This window comes from Eriocheir sinensis, chromosome 31 (assembly GCF_024679095.1).
Source record: "Eriocheir sinensis breed Jianghai 21 chromosome 31, ASM2467909v1, whole genome shotgun sequence".
In the NCBI taxonomy this organism is placed as follows: domain Eukaryota; kingdom Metazoa; phylum Arthropoda; class Malacostraca; order Decapoda; family Varunidae; genus Eriocheir; species Eriocheir sinensis.
In genome coordinates this window covers 10,738,111-10,757,601 of record NC_066539.1, presented here as the reverse complement: position 1 = coordinate 10,757,601, position 19,491 = coordinate 10,738,111, and the positions used below count along the sequence as shown (strand labels likewise).

At 40.3% G+C, this 19,491-nt stretch overlaps 2 protein-coding genes across 3 annotated transcripts; one reads left to right on the top strand and one right to left on the bottom strand.

Annotated features, from left to right (window-relative positions):
* The first annotated feature begins 1,535 nt into the window (after positions 1 to 1,535).
* On the top strand, positions 1,536 to 8,828 carry LOC127005912 (uncharacterized). 2 transcript variants are annotated; one of them, XM_050875296.1, is made up of 5 exons: positions 1,536 to 1,626; positions 3,086 to 5,270; positions 5,779 to 6,403; positions 6,544 to 6,662; positions 7,883 to 8,828. In XM_050875296.1, exons 2-5 carry the CDS (start codon positions 3,114 to 3,116, stop codon positions 8,507 to 8,509), a joined length of 3,528 nt encoding a protein of 1,175 aa, XP_050731253.1. In that variant the 5' UTR covers positions 1,536 to 1,626; positions 3,086 to 3,113; the 3' UTR covers positions 8,510 to 8,828. The 2 variants fall into 2 exon arrangements, with proteins under 2 accessions (XP_050731253.1, XP_050731254.1); XM_050875297.1 differs by lacking the exon at positions 1,536 to 1,626 and adding an exon at positions 1,759 to 1,937.
* Positions 8,821 to 17,384, bottom strand: LOC127005914 (electron transfer flavoprotein subunit alpha, mitochondrial-like). Its single transcript, XM_050875300.1, has 8 exons — positions 17,279 to 17,384; positions 15,684 to 15,830; positions 15,420 to 15,561; positions 13,607 to 13,770; positions 12,981 to 13,139; positions 12,673 to 12,810; positions 11,306 to 11,446; positions 8,821 to 9,163 (listed from the first exon to the last, which is right to left on the bottom strand). The coding sequence occupies exons 1-8, from the start codon at positions 17,315 to 17,317 to the stop codon at positions 9,098 to 9,100; spliced, it is 996 nt and encodes a 331-aa protein (XP_050731257.1). The 5' UTR covers positions 17,318 to 17,384; the 3' UTR covers positions 8,821 to 9,097.
* Positions 17,385 to 19,491: the final 2,107 nt, after the last annotated feature.

Below are 19,491 nucleotides of genomic sequence, written 5' to 3'. Positions count from 1 at the left end.
CACTCTTCATCCAGACATAGGAAAGCACTGAACTTAAACAGAAAACTAGTCAATCTCAAAGTCCAGGGTTCTATCTGTGCCTTGTCTTTGAACCTTAACCCTCTGAGGCCTCCTGCTTCCCTCCACTCACCATCCCAACCTATACATGTCAATCTCATCCTGGACTTTATGATCGCCTTTCAGCACTAAAGATATGTCTACCCAATGTCCCAATCTCAGCACTTTTATTTGTATCAACATTCATTCTTCCACCAGCCCAGTAAAATATCCCACTTGTCTGTTGCATCTCTCACCAGCTTATCTTGTTTTTAATACCCCCATTCATTTCCTTCACTCCTTTTTCATAGTTTCCTTTGCTTTTCTAGTGTGAAATCTTTTTTTTTTTTTTTTTTTTTTTTAATCCCTGCTGTGCTTCCTCCAAGTGATATTTTCTGGAAGTGACATTTTTTTTGTCTCATAGCCTTTTATTTTCGTTCTTGATATATTTTAAGGACCAGTTTCACAGTCCAGTACACTAATTAAGTTTGTAAGCTCCCCAACCAATCACAAAATACAATGAAAATTCCATGTATATAGTGTTTGCTGTTTATATAGAAAGGAGGAGGAAATTTTAGGAAACCACACAGGACGTCTCTTTAATAAGTAGTTGGTACTGAGTAGAAATAACCGATCATTGTGGAGAAGAGAGTTTGGTTTGTGCGCTTACAATGATTGTGGACTATCGAACTGGCCCAATGTCTTAAGCCGCCCACTTTGACACACCGATATCACAGGTCACGTGGATCACTGAGCGCCTATACTCCCACAGTGGATAAGTACGTGTCTGACTGACCACCCGTGACCTTCGAATGGATGGCGGCCAAATTATGGTAAATTATAAAAGCGTAATGGTGGGTTAATTGGCGTCACTCGATGATGTAGACACAGTTGTTTAGATCTCTGTAATCTATCCTATCCTGCCCTATCCTAATGATTTACGGGAGGTTTGAAGGTTAGTAAAAGACATATATTATAACATCAGAAGCAGCTGGTTAAGTAGGCAACGAGACATCACGGCCTCGTTTAACCCCACTGGCTGCTGGCTCTCATCTGTTGTTACGGTTAATTGTGCGTGTCTAACATATGTGTGCTCAGTTTCAGAGGACTGGCATGGCTGTGGAACAAAGAGGGGATGCTTGTGGTGTGCTTGAAGAGCGCGGGGAAATTTAGCACAAAGATGGCGTTAAAATCTTTCTTTGTTCACCCATTGCTGTAGTCATTCTTGCACACTACCCTGCAAGAGTGGATTTGGTGATCGTTTGCCTTGTAAAATTGTTATAGTTCATCATGAAAGACTCCCATCCCTTTAATCTACAGCATATAACCAGTATTTTGGAATCATAAAGAAAGTGGTATTCATATGTCAGGACTATATGTATTTTCTTGACAGTTAAGGAGAGTTATAATAGTATATTTTCTCTTTCATGTGCGAAATAGTTTTACCTAGTTTACAAATCGAAGCTCTAAACCTTGAGTTCTGAATCACGACTCCCTATTCGGAGCTTCGAGTGGTTAGATGACGTTACAGCCGGGCACCGCCACTCTGCTCATTCCTGCCGCCATCCCCAGGTACTGCGTAGGCCCCAGGTATGTGCTTTGCATTTTCTTATCCACCGCTATTATTTCTAGGCTTTGACAACAGCCGCAGACTCCGAGAAAGAGCTGGGTCGTCATGCAAAACAGTGAATCCAGTTTGCGTTAGGAAAAATAGGCGGGTCATGGCTCGCTGCATTGTTTGACACCATATGTTGTATTTACCTATTTACCTATTTGTAGTCTACAGGACCCGAGCTAAGCTCTAATATTCCCGTCTCCATATCTACATTCATCCAGCCTTTCCTTCATTTGATGGATACTGCTCGGCACAGTGCTCGCCTCCACCGCCTCTTCCCACATGGGTATGGAAACAGCCTCTGGATCACTTTTTTTATTTTTTATTTTTTATCCCATCAGAGAGCCTTAATTGATGTTGTGGACCTAAGTGATGACTGTTAGGTGCGGTAAATGTTTCAATATGGGTATCCTTAGTGAAGTTTGTGGCGTACGCTAAAGCTACGTACGCCTGGCCTCGGCGCTTATCTCCATCACTAGCTGTCCCTTGAGCGCCTGAGGCGGCAAGTAACGCATATTATTGTTGGACCCACTGAAGGTCACTGTGATTTCCAGGTTACCACAGTTGGCAAAACTCCCGTCTTTCTCCAACTTCACTCCAATGGGTGGCACTATTTTTTCTTACGTATCGTAACCATTATTTTTTTTTGTTTTAACTGTTTACAATTTACTTGTTTGATATTTTTCTTTACTTAATCTTACCACTGTCTGATATGTCTGATGCGCCATGTTTTGCATAGTCGCCATTCCTCGGTCACCACAGTTACATTACCACATGCCACCATTACGCACGATGAAACAGGTTACAATTTAGTGTCAGAATCAATATAATAAATTAAATCTATACCAACCCCCAGTGGGGGCTTCGCCCCCTCAAGCTTCCCACCTGCTTTGGCGGCTTCGCTCCCATTGACCTCCTATATTCTTTTTACTAACTAAAAAAAGGGGAGCATAGGCCTGGGGGCACGTTGCTTCACTCACTCGCCACCTCCACTTCTGATTGTCCCTCTGGGTAAGCTCCCGTGCACCTTCCCCATCCATCCCAAGTAATGAGTTGAAAACAACATATGCAAATGTGGGTGGAGTTCCATCAGACAAACTGGAGATTAATGAGTATCTAAAAGAGAGGGAGCCAGAAGTGTTATCTGATTCCTTAGTGGAAACAAAATTGAACAACGACATATATAAAACTTTTAGACGTATCTACCTTGTTATTATATTATTTATACATGATACAAGAGTATGTGATAGGGGTGAGTTCAATATGAGAACCTAATTTGTACTTTTAATTCTTGTTTAATTCTCTTGATAAAAAGCAATGGGGTTATCTAATGATTAGGCCAGAAAAAGGGGCTTAGTAATGACTTCTTGAAGCTAATTAATGGCTTTTTTTACAGTAAATAGTTCCATTATTTGACTCGGATATTTTGTTCAGGTGCTGAAACTTGAAACGGCTGCTTGAGATGTCCCTCAACTGCTTCAGGCAAGCTTATATCAAAGATGACAGGAGAACTTCTGGAAAATCCTCACCACTGCCTGGCTCACCAGCATTGTCTCTTCCTCTTTTGGCTGTTGAAAATGTGTGGTCCCTATCATCAGAATATCACTTGAAAGATATAACACTCTCAAGAGGACATGTGGACCCCCATGAGCAAATAATGAGATACCAGGAAGAGTATTTAACAGACATTATAGACCCACCCCCAGGATATGAATGGCCTCCCAAAAGGATGGAAGGAACTGCCCAGTTGAAATGGCAGGTTTCAGCATCTGACTCGTCATTTGGTGTCTCGGGAGAAAGATCATCCACAGGAAATGTATGGGACATGCTTGTGGGTCTACTTGGATCAGAAAAAGGTGACAGTGTTATCAGGACTACAGAAAGATTATCTACATGCACTTCATATGAGAGTGAGTTCTTGATCAATGCAATGACAAGACGTAATCCCAAAGACTCTGGAGGAAAGAGCTGTGAGGCAACAGACAAGTCAACAAAAGATGGGTATCAGTTATCAGTTTCTTTTGAAGATTTTCATCCATCTAAAAACTACAGAAGTTTAGCAGTAAATGATGATGATAAATTAACTTATAAGCACAAATTTCCACTAATAAGAAATAAGTTGCAGGTGGTTCCTCTTCAAAGAGAAAAGATAAGTTATGGTACTCTGTGTACTCCAGAATGTCCTGTACTTGAAAGTCCTAAGGAAGAATATCATATGCCTCAAAGAAGTGAGCCTGAGTCAGACAACAAAGGTGGAGCTGTGTACAAGGTATTCGATAATGCAATATCAGTAAAAATGTTTAAAGCAGACAAATTCTCTTCAAAGTCAGAGCTTCATATGAAAAATCCTTCAAACTCATCACTCATCACAAAATCAATCCAGCAACATTATGAGAAATCTTATTTTGATGAAAACAAATCAAAAAGAAAGGAAATGGTAATGTCTAAACAGAGAGGAAAGAATACAAGGAAAAAAATTGATAAGGTACCTTTTAAAAGGAATAAATCAACCCTCCTTGAGTATCCCCAGGTATTGGAGCTCCCCAAAGTGATTATTAAACCCAAACCTCGAGCAGGGACGCCTTTAGCTCTACCAAGTGTAAATAATGTTCAGAGTGCTAAAACTGAACACTTACAGGACTCGGTGGTGCAGGTTTCTAAAATAGTGGACAAAGCATCACTGGAAAAAAACCCTGCCCTGACAATACAAGACTACAAAGGAAGCCAAGATGTCCTCGTGTTGACAGATACTTTGATGAAATTTCTCAATCCACTTTCTGATTGTGGTAGGCTACATCCAATTTTGATGAGTAGCCAGGAAAATGAAAATGGTTTCCCTGATACTATGGTAATTGAATTTAATGTATGTCCCAGTCTCTCATTAGAAAATAAGTCAAGTCTTGATATGGAAAAAAATGCATCGGTGGTGAAGCAAATGAGAAATACCAACCAAAGCCAATGTTTTACTGGACTATTCATGCCCGGCCAGGGTCCAAAACGACCAAGTGTAATGTCAAAACTTGGTAATACAAAAATGTTAAAAGCGGCAGAATTGTGGGAGGATAAAGGAGAAGTAAATGCAACTCGGTCTTTAACAAATGATTCACAGCCTCCAAAAGAAAAGAATTCACATATTCCAGAACTGTCAAATACAATATCAAAGCTTGCTCAACCAAAACTAGAGGTGCATACATCAAATATAACAAATTTTTTAACAAATGAGTCGAGGCTTTCAGATGACAAGAGTGGACACTTTCCAGAACTGACAGATATAATATCAAGGTTTTCCCAACCAAAAATAAAAGAATCTTGGAAGGATGAAGATGCAGCCAAGGTAACTGAGTCTTTCACTAATGCATCAAAATCACAAGAAACGGAAACGGCCCCAGTCCGTGAAACAAGAAAGTGTCGTGGACTTGATGAAGATTTTTTCAGTTCCATACCATCTGCCAGATCACTGAAGAGCCGTGAAAGGTGGAATGTCAAGAGTCCTGCACTGCCGCGTTCATCTAGAATTCAGCAAAACTCAAGTGGGTCAGTAGCGGCAGTGGAAGAAGGTTTTCCTCCAGAGCAGCAGCTTAAGTTACTACTTCATGCACGTCACTGTCGGATGGTGAAGGTATGGCCTAGGGATAAATTAGAATTTTTTAAATGCACATTCAGAAAAAAAGCTACACAGACACAAGTTTGGAGATCTGTTTACTGAAGTGTACATCATATATCTTTTTTCATTATTTACCCAGCTTAACTGGAACCAATCTTCATTAATCTCATAGGTAACTCCTGAGGCAGTCTTCTTTCTATAGTATTTCCACTTTTCAACAATCCAGTTTTTAAAAAAGGGAAATGACATTTTTTATTAAACTATTTGCTGTATTCTTATTTCTTTGAATAGGTTATCTTGTAATTGCAACATATCATTTAATTTGGTTTTATCGTGATTTTTTTTTTCATAGTTCTTGCATTAATGCTGTGAAAACAATCAATTTGTACCAGCTGATTATTTACCTCCCTGCTCCTGATATGTATGTAGTAGACATTTATTTTATTTGTAGGCCATAAATATTTGTTTGACATATTTTGTTCTTTGGCAATACAAACACTTGATTTTATGAACTGAATTTCAGTGTGGTGTGGACTCCTGTCATGAGACAAAAGTGCTCCTAAGACACTGTTACTGGTGTAGAGAGGAAACCATGTGTCGAATTCCATGCTGCTCAATCTCCAAAACTTTGTCGAAACACTGGGATGCCTGCAAAGTGTTTCACTGTCCACTTTGTACCTCTCTCAGGCAGTGCTATGGCCAGGCAAGGATTGACATTAAGGGTACCAGAGGCTACTCATCTAATTATAATACAGTAAAGTATGGTCCATATATGGCAAACAGCAGCAGCAAAAATATAACCAATCCTTCTACCTCCAAGTTTAATGTTAGAAATAGTTCACTTCCCACCAGTGCCTCCAAGAGCCATGAAGCCACTGTACTGCCTAAAACAATAGCTGGCCTCCAGAGCCATATTTTGTTTGGTGACAAATATAAGCCATCAAAATCTCCTCAACGTGATGACCTGCAGGAGAAAAGTGGATGCCGTACCCAATTTGTTGAAAAAACTTTCTCTGACGTGTGCCAAACAGGGTGGGATTTTCCACTTGGTAATAATGACCTGGGAGAAAACCTTAACCATATTTTATGGAGCAACAGGCCTGAGGAAGACATTCATCCAGAAACTGCAACTGAGTTTGTGTCAAAGAGTAAGTTCCATAAGATCAAGTAAAATTATAATGTGTACATTTACAAGGTATGAACACCATGGCTAAGATAATATTTTTATCATTAACTGAGCATAGAGGATGCAGGCATATATCATGTCATTCCTGAACTTTTGGCACAGAGGAAGGACCAAAACTTGCAGCTGGGTTCACCATGTTGGCTGAGCACCTCAGGGACCGCTTGGATTGCCTTCTTCATGGTGTTGCATGTGAAGAACCTGATAATAAAGCTTCAGGAGAGGTGAGTGTCAGTATGTCTTAAGTATATTTTTTGTTCACAAAATCCAGGCATAGGAGTAGACAGATGAAAGGTACAAGCAAATAAGTAATGGATAGTTAATTAATGAGCAAGTAAGGTTATCACTGGATGTGAGGAATGATGTTTCGTTTTTTTTTTCATTGTACGTACATACATGCAATTGGAGACTGGAAGCTACCAAACCTCCCAGACATAACTGCTCTTCCTACACTAAACTGTCTTTGGCTGTCCTTGACCCCTTCACCGTTGACCTCCTAAAATAAAAAGTTTGGTGGTTTGGGCCATTTTCTTATATTTTTAGAGTTATTACTTAGTATATCTGCTTTAACCCCTTCACTAAGGCCGACCCAAAACAGCGCCCCGCGCTGTATTCGGGAACGCCACGCGCACCAAATTTCAAATGTTGCTATTGAATATAACAAGTTTTCAGCCATAAACTCGATACAATCATCATGTATTATATATGAAAACATGCAGAATTAAATGGTGCACATAAAGAAACTCACTACAGCCTGGCCAATACAGCGCCCCGCACCGTATCCACAAAGGGGTTTCATAGCTGCCAAGCTACTCATTGTTGCCAGGTTTGTTTCGGAATGCTTGTGGAGCGAGCATATGTCGCTTCTCTCTTCGAGTGAATAGTTGATGTTGCAAGAAATTTACTTTATATCCAAAATTATGGTGAGGGATGGTGATTTGGGAAACGAATTAGACTCTTGATGCTCCAGCAAACTTGATTTTTTTACATTTCTTCCAGATTTTTTAATGGAAGCTTTCATTCGCATTCTGAGTGAGCCCCTGAACGCATCGCTTTGATGCATGGGGGGTCCATTATATACCCTTAAGAAAAAAAGTAATACGAATTTTGATGAAAACTTCGTAATTAGATTCTCAAAGGGCATACACTTTTTTTTTTTTTTTTTTTTCAATGTTGACTGATTTTCTTCATTTTTCGCCTGGCCAGCCCCCTTAACTTACTCACCCCTATGCTGTCCAAATTCCTAAGGCAAACTTTAATTAACCAGCATCATCTTCATTCTTGTTTATGTGCAGGGTTCAGGTATATATTTTTACACGATACAAACTCAACCATAACAATAGGTTTTATTGACAATGTGTAGAATATATATATACAATATACTTTGTGTAACCACGTCAGTGGTAAAAGTTTATTTGTATTAACCTGTATACTCTGTTTTCAGTGCACCATGAAGCACTGCAGCATCATGAAGAGCTCTGTGATTCATATGTCTTCATGTAATGAGTTTCAGTTTTGTTCAAATGTCATCTGTCTCCTCTTCAGTCCTCTGTTTTTGCATTGGAAGAAATGTTGTGGTTCATGTGCTGTTTGTGGACCTATCAATATGAAGTATAACAAGAAAAAACTGTTGAAAAAGTTACCGTCTGCACTTGTCAAAAGTGAAATTATATCAGAGGAGACTGTATTTAATAGACACAGATTAAGTGAGCACACATGGAGGGCAAGTAGCATTGCAGCTCCTTATTATCTTAGAGAGTATATGATGATGGAAGAGTTATCAATTCCTACAGTAAATAGTGGCTGCTCTCTGCAGTTAGCTGGAAGTAAGAAGAGTCAAGCACCTACACAGTTATTTGCAGGAAATACTTGGGACCAGCTGACTGGTATTGATTTGAACAAACCAAGATTTTTAGAAAACTCCGGGAAACCGGATGTCCGTACTACTGTATTTTCAGAGCCTCATTTGGAACAGAGTAGTTCATACTCTGGATATAATGAGAGTAGTGACACAGGTATGCAAGATTTACTTGCTGCAATAAGCTTGTATAACTCTGTCACTGGCATCTAGTCATGTGGGGTGAATGCAGACAACAGTTGTTCTTTGTAAGGTGCAGTGAAGATGTGGTTTGGCATTCAAAGTTAGCCACAAGATGTAGGTGTGATGTACTTACTGCAGTAACAACTTAAGTCCTGACAGAACCGTTGAGGTTATACTTTTTAAACGATTAACAAAGTTACTCCATGCGTCATCACCTACTTACCCTTACTGTTAGTACAAGTCAGCTGAGAAAATTTTATTTTAGTTTCTTTTATTGTACTTTTTGGTCTTATTTTGGGCAAGACGTTTTATGCAAGGATTTTGAAGAATGAAAGTGACAATACAGAAACTTTTTATTCCAATACCCACTTAACTATATTGCATTGTTTCAGCAGCTCCACCCTAAAACAAAACAATTTTTCCAAACTTAAAATCCATTCAGAAGTTTGAAATAATTCATTGAAGTTTTACTATCCCTGCTCTAAAGTATGAAATTCAAATGTACAATATTTATACACAAACATAACTTGACCTATGCACTGGATTACAAAGAAATGGCTAAAATTAAATTACACTAACTCGTGAAGAGTGTTCTGATCACATTTGACAACTTTGTAATCAAACCTTTTCTATCATCTCAGGAACTGCTTTGAAGAGGTCTGCCACAAGCCCTAGGTCAGCAACCTGTAATTAAGATAAGTGTTACACTGATGAAATTCACATGCAATAGAAGGGAAAGCTTCCCAAAGTCTTTCACTTAAGTTAATACATGAATCTTAGGGGCTGGTCTCTGTATAAAAAATGCTGCTTGGATGGTGTGAGCCTCAACCCCTATCTGGTTCTTCTGGGTGGCCTGACCGTGCAGCAGTATCCTCGATGAGAGTAAGCCTGCAATCACTGACAGGTGCAGGGCTAAACGGATGGGACCTCTGCAGCTTGAAGGAGGGAGGGTCCCCTATTCCCTTGTCTTTGTTTTGGGAGTGGTCAGGAAGGTGAAGATAAGATGTCAGCCTGCAGAGCCAAGCCCGGGATTAACTTTTAAGAGGATTTGGAACATCATGAGCTTCTCGGAGGCTCACTAACTGACATACCAATCAATGTTGGTGGAACTGGAATGAGGAGGCCTGGCAGTGGCAAGATTAGTAGAGGGGGATACACCTACTATTCTGGAAGGGGCAGGCCTATCTGGATGAGTCGCAAAGCACACTCAACCACCCCGAGCTGTTCTGTACTTTTCCTCTTCCTGAACAATTCTTTTATCCATTGGATGTGCCAAATCCTGAGGACAGGTTGGTGCACCCTTAACCTCAGTCCTCCCACATGTTTGCCATGTGTGGCATCCATGCTAGGCTGGGAGATGGGAGTCCTGGGAGGTGTGCTGCAGTTAGCAATACACCTTTTTAGTCCTTTATTCCAGACAAGACTGGCAGCCTCTCCTGGCAAGGAGAGGTCAGTGGGCTAGACTAGGTGACCACAAGCCAAGTGTCCACCGCTATTTACGTCAGAGGCTGCATATACTGTATTTCCTGCCATATAAGATGCACCTACAATTTGACAGACCCACTTTACTTGCAATTGTGACAAACCATATGTTGCTTTGTGCTCTTACCCTGAGCAACTGAGACTTTGAAATGGTAAGGCCGCAGTCACACAGTCATGATCATGACTCCCGCAGCCTCCTGATGTCGGGCCACACCCCAACAGTTTTGGAAATTTCAAAACAATCTAAGCCCTCACCGACATCTGTCACCCATTGGAAATAAGTTACGACCCTCAGATGTCTGTCTTAACCCTTTCCATCCGTGATGCAGACGTCGGTGTCACAGTATGGAAAGGGTCAAGAGGAAATAGAAGAGGATTAATCCTCTTCTAAACCTCTCAGTCCTCCTCTAAATTCCTCTTCCACTTTCAAAGAGGATTAAGAGGAAATGGAAGAGGATTAAGAGGTTTAGAAGAGGATTAACGATGACGTCGTCGGACGCCGACGTCGGCAATGGTTGGCACTCAAGGGGATCTACTTATGATGGTCGTGACGAAAGTCTGGCAGAGCAACATTTCCAGTGCCAGGACCCCGGGCAAAACAAAAGGGTTGATTGGTAGATTCACTCACTGCACTGTAGGGTGGATCGATTTTACACTTTTTTCAATTTCCCTCTTCTAATAGTGACAAAAACTCGTGCCAAGCTACTGAGTGAACTAAACACACAGGGATGCTACATTTGATGGGCAACCTTGGTCTTGACTTTCAGGGACCATATAATTACTTTTAAGTAGAAATAGATATTGATTTAACTTGTCAATCATATTATGTTTTAATATTGTTATTTTTACAATGAGAAACAAAAGTGCAGTTATAATAAATACTTTAGTCATCGACGGATATATGTTCTTTTGAACATGATTCACAGAAAACGTCAGCTGACCGGGCCACTGCACAGCAGAAATACCTCCAGACTAATCCGTCCAAGTCTGCCCCACATTCACTTTATGGGGCTCCATGGTGGGTGGGGGCATAGGAAAATGAATTTTCAAACCTATATGTTATCTGGTTAGGAAAGGAGAGCATTCCTACCCTGAACTCATCCACCCCTTTTTCTTGGAGACTGCCAGTGTGGTGCAGGCATCTCACAACCTCGTCATGCCAAGACTACAGTTAACCTCCGGTGGGCTCTCTGTGTGGGTGCCTGGAACATTCTGAGCCACTAGGAAAATTATCGACTACCCCATCTGTTAGATGGCCTCAGGAGGTTCAGGGTGAACATAGCGTGTGCAACTGCCCAGGCCGGGATTCGAACCCTGCTTGCATACAGTTCATATCATACCTACCTGGAAGATGGGGGCTTCAGGATCCTTGTTGATTGCAACAATAGTTTTTGAGTCTTTCATCCCTGCAAGGTGCTGAATGGCACCACTAATACCAACAGCAACATAGAGTTCAGGTGCCACAATCTTGCCTGTTTGACCAATCTGAAAATACAAATAAAGGTAACCATTATGACTTATTTTCTCTTTGTAGAAATGATACTATACCTATGTGATGGCACTTTTGGCTTTTACTCAATATTTATAACCTCCCATCCCCCCCCCCCCCCCCCTTATTTTTTGTTGAGTATAAAGTTAATGACTACACAGTTGCCATATTTAGTAATAGTCACATACTGCACAGTCATACATATACCAGTCACATGGCACAGTATCATCACTAATACACTGCACAGCACAAACTGATTAAAACTGGAATCATAGCAATAGTTCACATGGGGTGAATGTTGCACATCTTAGTAGTGATAAAAAACTATATTAATATGTTCAAGAAGAAAATAACTTATAATGATGATTCATTATATCTCATCTGACACGGAATTAGAATCAGAGAATGGGAATGTTGTGAACAAAACCACTATAGTTGCAGTGCCTGTTTCAGAGGTGTGCATTATTGCGTTCAGGCAACCTGCAGACCGCAATAACAAATGCTATCGATTTTTAGTTTCGTAATAATTATGTTGCAGACAGCTGTTGTGTTCTACTTTTCTGGGTGGAGGGCAGTGCCAAGGCTATTTAACATTTATAATCAATGACCTTATAAACTGACAAGACAGCTGTCTGCAACATAATTTTGTGAAAGCAAAAATCAACTAAAACTGACACTATTCATCATTCTTGCTGTATATTATTGACAGACAAATATTTCCTTAAGCTAGGCTGTCATATATTATCCATGAAATTGAACAGTGTGTGAGGTCAGGCTGCCAGAGCACAATAGTGAATGCCGTAGACTTGGGTGTCATGACTATAATTACTTATTAATGAGTCAATGTGCGATCTGAGATGGGTAAGACTCGCAAGGTGAAGGTGACTAAACTACTGAACAAAGGTAACTGCTAGACTTAGCTTTGCCAACCAGTTTAGGAACCACTAGTGCAAGGGAATAAAAATCTATGTGTGCAGTATGGATGGGAAGGCAAAAGCCATTGAGTGCAAAATGGTTGGTGAAACACTGCATGTGACAAGGATGCAGAGTTTATGACAAGAGTTTATAAAAGTCAACATATATGGCATGGGATGGCTGGAAGACAGAAACAAATGGATTTTATGGTTGAGAGATGAAAGATACAGAAAAGTAGACAAGGTAGTGTTGATTTTGCTGTTCGTGTACACAATTTATATTCACTGCTTTATTCCTGAGGCTGTACCTGCATGTCATTAGGAACAAAGCCGGCATCTACTGCTGCTCTTGATGCTCCCACAGCGGCATTCAATTTGTCTGCAAGGGTGTAGAGTAGCTGGAAGTTTTCACCATTTTTCATTCCTCTTCCACCGCTGATGACTGTCTGCATGGTTTTGGCAAAAGTTAATACAACAACCCTGTACATTTTGTTGGCAAGCATTCATTACTAGGCTCAAGTTGTTTCAACTGGTTTTGTTTTACTGATATTCACAGCAGCTGCACAACTGCTTATAATTCATAGAAACAACAAATTTTGAAACTTTCATTACCAACCTTTGCAGCTGTCAACTCAGGACGGTCAGACTTGGAGAGTTCCTGGCCAATGAACTGAGAAAGGTCAGTAGGAAGGTCTCCAAGGGCAACATCTTCGCTGGCAGCAGAGCCTCCTTCCGCTGGGGCAGCTTCAAAACTCGTCCCTCTCACTGTAATAACCTGAACAGTGGAAATAAGAATTAGTACTAAAGCCATTTTATTGAATAAAGGATGTACAAGCTAACAACTAGCTTAATCCATTACAGGAGTAGGTAGTGAGTTTTAATTTCAAAAGCCTGTAACAGTAAGTGAGGCAAGTAGAATAGGAGACTATCTGTTAATGTTATAGCAACAGAAAGGGGTTCTCACACAGGAATGCTAGTGCTGACCTCTCCATTGGCAATAAATAAAATAAAAAAGTGTAATAAAACTAGTCATCATAGAAGCAGACATCCAACTGGCTTTTAAATATGTCATTAACATTTAGAAAGTTATGCCTTAAGCTTTCATATTGTTTCTGTGCCTAGAGTTGGGATAGTCTTGCTTACTAGTGTTAAATCTGTGAAAGAAAACTTCACTAAACTTAGGGATCATTGTAGCACATCAATATGAAGTAGGTAACACTTATCAATAATTGTGAACCCAACCTTGACAGGATCCTTGCTTTTAAGTGTCATCAAAGCATTGCCAGCATAAATTGTGCGGACAAAAGTATCAGGAGCCTTCACTTCAATAATATCACTGATAGGAGAAACATCAAGCTTGGCTGCCACACGAGGCATCAATGACTTTCCCTGAGCAGTAGCACCAGCTGAAAAAAGGACAAATTCACATCAATGAAAAATGCATTATATATAAGTAAAAGTGATACAGGTGGATGGGTCCTTCTCCACCACAGGTTTTCTAGCTGAAGGTCACTGTGCAATTGAAAAGATAATGAAAAGGAAGAGAGAGAAGAAACTGTGTGGTAGTCATGTTTAGTGAAAAGCTACTTCATTTTTTTATATAATTATAATAATAAAAATAAATAAGACAAATATGCATATCTAATACACCATTTGCATATGAAAAGAGAGAGAGGGAATGGGGATATGTTGAGTTTGGGTGGGGTCTCTGGAGACTGAAATGTGTGGTCTTTCCATGCCAGAGGTCTAAAGGAGAGCAGATAGTCATTAAATTGAATCCACACAGTCAATCCCAGCTACTTTACCAAACAACCAATGGAGTGACTTTACAAGGCTGATGTGGAGTCTATAGTCGGTCCAAATTAGTTGGGCCAATTTGCTTCGAGAAGCCCCTCCCCCATTCTGGCTAAGCTCCGCCCCCCTTTCACCTGATTGGCTGTTGATGACATCATAGACTGTATCAAAGATATGTACCAAATATATATGACTGAGATAATCTAGCTTCTTTCATGATTAAAAAATATTTGAAACTTAATTGAATAACGACACTCTACTTAAACAATCAATGACATCACCTAAGAAACAAAGTACAATCATAATTCTGCAAGTTTTCAAGGGAGAACGGGCCCTGCAAAATGAGCACTGAAGGCGATGATGGTAGGGTATCTATAAAGTAATGCACACTTTCCGTCATTATTTCCTACATAGCTCATTCACATAGGCATACCAAATATAATCACATAAAAAAATATATTCAATAATAACTGAATACAGGTAGGAATCATTGTATTAAGGAATAAGATATGTATGTCGTTATTCAATTAAGTTTCGAATATTTTTTAATCATGAAAGAAGCTAGATTATCTCAATCATATATATTTGGTACTTGTCTTTGATACAATCTATGATGTCATCAACAGCCAATCAGGTGAAAGGGGGGGGCAGAGCTTAGCCAGAATGGGGGAGGGGCTTCTCAGTGCAAATTGACCAAGCTAATTTGGACCGACTATACCTACTCCACCCAATAGGTGAGGTTATTTACTAGACCTCAGAATATAGACTATAGTCGCTGCCCATGATTATGATTATGGACCACAACTCTTTAAAGGTTAAACAGTCCACATTAAGATGTTTCCTCTTGGTCATCCCATGTTTCTCAGTTTCTATAAAAGATGTGGAACTTCATCAAAGGCTTTTTTTCAGATTCAGATACACACAGTCCCCCTTGCTCTTGTATCAAAATTTAGTAGGTTTGTGACACATGATCTTCCCCTGAAGTTATATTAATGATCCATGTGTATTTACTTAGTTATTGCAATAGATTAGTAACACAGGATCTTCCTCCCTTGAAGTCACATTGATGGTCCATGTGTATTTACTTAGCTGTATTTACCTGGTTGTGATTTACAGAAAGCGAGCTACACTTATGGGTTCCCATCGCCAAATCTCAGTTTAGCTTTGGCAGTGAGTGTGTGTATTCAAAACTTTCTAGCATTGCCAACATTCATAGTAACCTTCAAGATATAGTTTTTAAAGATTACAGCTCTATACTTACCTACAATGTGAGTAAACTTGAACTGGCTTTGAGTGGCTGTTACCAGTGGTGCAAGACGTTCAGGGAGAAAACCCTCCAAAACCTGTGCATCTGCCACAAGGATCTTGGAGATGCCAGCCGCCTTAGACAGTTCAGAAACAACCTGAAAAAAAAGTACTAGGTATTATGCTGCTCCCATCAAGAAATCAATTCCAAAATATCACAATTGAATTATGTCACTTTGCACAAGGATACAAATTTTATGAAACAAAAATTGTCACTTACATTTCCACAGTTGCTTCCAGCCACAAGGCACGTCACATCTCCACCGAGTTTCTTCGCAGCACTTATAGCATTGAGTGTGATCGGAGTTAGTTTGTTATTATCATGTTCTGCAATAACAAGTGTTGATTGCAGACGCCTCCCAACAGTCTGTGTGCACCAGTGTCTTTTAGTACAGCTGCATAAACAGTATCTGCCTGATATTGTATTGTCTGTTTAAATTAGTGAACACAAAATGGGCAAGGCCTTGTAAACCTTTGTGCTGAAAGGGGTTCATTTATAGCAAATCCTTTCCAGCACATGATGATTCACAGGTGTATGTGGGTGAGGGAATAAGAGAAGCTTGGAAGATTGTAAAGGTGTAGATAATGGAATGAAGCAGAATGTTGGACATGAAGAGTGTTAGAGAAGTGCTTAACCCTTCTCTGCACCTGGCAAATATCTTTCAGCTTTCTGAAAGTTTACTGAACATACAGTCAGCCCACCTTATCCGTGGATTTGACATCCATGGTTTTGACCAACTGTGGTTCAAAACTATTAATAAAATCCAGGATATTCTCAAAGAAAATGTAAAACTCCTTTATACAGTGTTGCCAGCTAAATACTCACAAGAAACAACAGATACAGGCTGTTAACACTTAAGCTACAGTCACACTGACATTACGACCTGCTAACGACCACCCGCGACCCCGAAATTCTGCGATTCACACCCACCACTCCCCGACCACATAGGTGGCAGAGTAGTTGTGCGACCGAATGACTACCGGCGGTCGTTTAGTGTCCGTCCAGCGGGTGGCCGGGCAGCGACCATGGTAAGATTCACACCTTGACCTCACACCTGGAGTCAGGCCAAGACCCCCCCCCCATATGCCGTGGTGACCGACATGCAAGGACCAGTACGCATCCTGTTGCAATGAGGACGGCAACCTCCCTTAACGACCTGCTGCTGACGTGTTACAGTATATAGTATAATCACCCAGTTATATTACACATCTCATTCTTATTTCTAATGAAAGAAATGAAAGTATTCTGTGCTTCACTGCAGCAAAAGACTGATATTTGTGAGCACACTAAATGCCAGAGTTGAGCTGCTGCTTCAACTGCCATATTGAAAACTTTAAAAATTTAAGCAAATCGATCACCACCTAACAGGGAGGGGGCTTCACCCCCCCTTATTTTGATTTAACCAGACCACAACACCTGTCCTCCCTCAACTCCCTAGTTTAGAGATTACCACAGGAAATGGTTATAGAGAAAGAGGTATAGTCAGTCCCTGAAATAAGATTACTCAGGTCTGCTAAATAATACCCAGAGGCTGCGGTTCCATGGTCAACCCAGCTCTTTTTTTACAGTAAAGGAAGTAGCTCAAGGGAAAAGCTAAATAAACGGATACATATAGCTCACTAATCACTGCTCCTATAAAGAAAGTATAAGTGCTAAGTAAACCCTCACTGTTACTAAGCCAGGGCCAAAAAAAAAAAAAACCCCACTGATAAAACGTGATTAAAACTAGAAACAAGATTGGTATTATTTTGATCTTTACACTCTTTCCTGTTGATTTCCAGGAGATCTGCGGCAAAGAAAGGGTAAATACACACCTGGGAGAGCCGGGCGGAGCTTCTGAGGGCGGCCAACATCTTACCTCGGTGACGGCGCTCAGCTGATTACACAAGTTCCTCCATGCAAGTCCATGGCCCAGAGTTTCGACTTTTTAACGGAGCATTTTGATAATTACTTTCACTGCCTGGGTCTTTTATCTTCAACACACGTATGACATGTTGTTTTTTCTTTCTATTTTTTATTTAATCCTTTAGAAGTATAGTTACTTGCTCTACATCTAGAGCAGGGGTTCCTAACCGGGGGTATCCATACCCTTTGTGGGTATGACAACCAATTAAATGCTTGGCTGGGCCTCAATCTTTGAATATTATTATATATTATAAATTATATAGGACTGGTGGTGATGATTTTGACAGTCTAGCGAAGGAGGTATGTGACCATACTGAGGAATCCAGTGGAAGTCTGGGTTCACCAAAAGGTTAAGAACCCCTGGTCATAAGGGATGCCACAGAAATGCATAAAATACTAATTCACTCATGCCTTCAAATCTGTCATGAGGAGATGCATGAGAAAATCCTGCAAATTAAGAAAACAAATCCCAAAACACAAAAAGGACTATGATGATGAAGAAAATGGCTTACAAAAGAACTGTAAAGAACACACGCCCTCCTGCCATCGTCAGAATCCAGGAAGAAGTATTTACACTGGAACAAACTAGCCATGCCATATGAAAGACAGACAGCCAAAGAAGGATGGTCCTATCTGTCATAGCCTCTAGCGTAGTATGAGACTAAATTATAAGCTACAGAATGAAAGAAATGTAGTGTGATATACCTTGATTTTGCTACACCATTTGACAAGATAGATCATGATGATGATAATGATGATTTGGCAAGGTAGGTCATAGTTTCCTGCTACATAAAATCAGGAGACTTGGAATAACATGTAAAGTTGGGGAATGGATTCAGAGCTTCCTCACAAACAGGTACCAGAGCATGGTGGTGGAAGGAAGCTGTTCATCCCTAAGCAATGTCAAGAGGTGTTATGCATAGGTCAGTGCTAGGGCCTCTGGTCTTCCTCGTAATGGTGAGGGACATCAATAAAAGTCTGAAATACTATGGGGCAACCTCCTTTGTAGATGAAAGCAGGATCAGACCTATGAAGATGTAACAAGAACACCTCACATACCTGGGAATATACATGAGTAATGATGCCACTGTCACTCTGCCATCACTGATACAATGGCAACTAGCAGGCTGGATCCTGAGGGCCTTTAGGTCCAGAGAAAAGACTTCCTGATACTGTGAAAGGCCCTGGTATGCCCCAAACTTGAGTACTGCTACCAGCTGCAGTCACCATGTATCACTTGACATCCTCAAGCAAGAAGCACCTCAGAGTACTTTCCCCAATGAGATTTATGGCCTTTACACCTAAATTATTGGGAAAGACTAGAAAAGCTAAAATCACATTCACTTGAAAGAGAAAGGTACATCATAATGGGTATCGGTATGTAAGGAAGATCCTGAAGGGACTGGTATTTGATGTAGGGATTAGAGAAAATAGGAATCCAAAACAAGATATGGTCTGTTACGTCCAAAGAACGGCCTCGTCCCAAGCTCTGGCAACTGCAATGTACAATAACTTTACCCAAAATGGTACACGTCACTTCAGTGGACAAGAGGTACAGGGGAAAAGACAGATATCATACAAATGCTGAAGAAAGTGGCTTGCGAACTTGGAACAGGCAGATCTCTCGGAGTACACAAAGATATAAGAACTTTCATGAGGTCAGACAGTCTACAATTACATACTAGCTCCTGATAATCTGTCAGTTATCATCTGCTCTTTCCATCCATAACTTCATCTAATCTCAATTTTAAACGGTTATGTTAGTATACTTGTAAACTTCATATCTACTAAATTTGCTCCACCCATCATAAAAAATGTCTTGCCGAGTACCAGTGTTTTGGCATTGGCTGCAACAGGCAGCACCTCTTGCAGCATCCTACCTATAAAATATTTATAAGATTGTAGGTGTCTCTTTGCCCCCATCTCCTCTTGGGTGGCAATTATAGTTTTGAATACATGAGTCTACTGAATTCATATATGACAAATGTAGCCACTTAAGAGACATTGCTAACAAAATTACCTTTATTCACAGCATAAGATAAGGTTTCCTAGCACATAAATTTTCTCTATTTGTTGCACTCTGCCACAGTTCATGATATTTGGCTGAATAGCCCATAAAAGA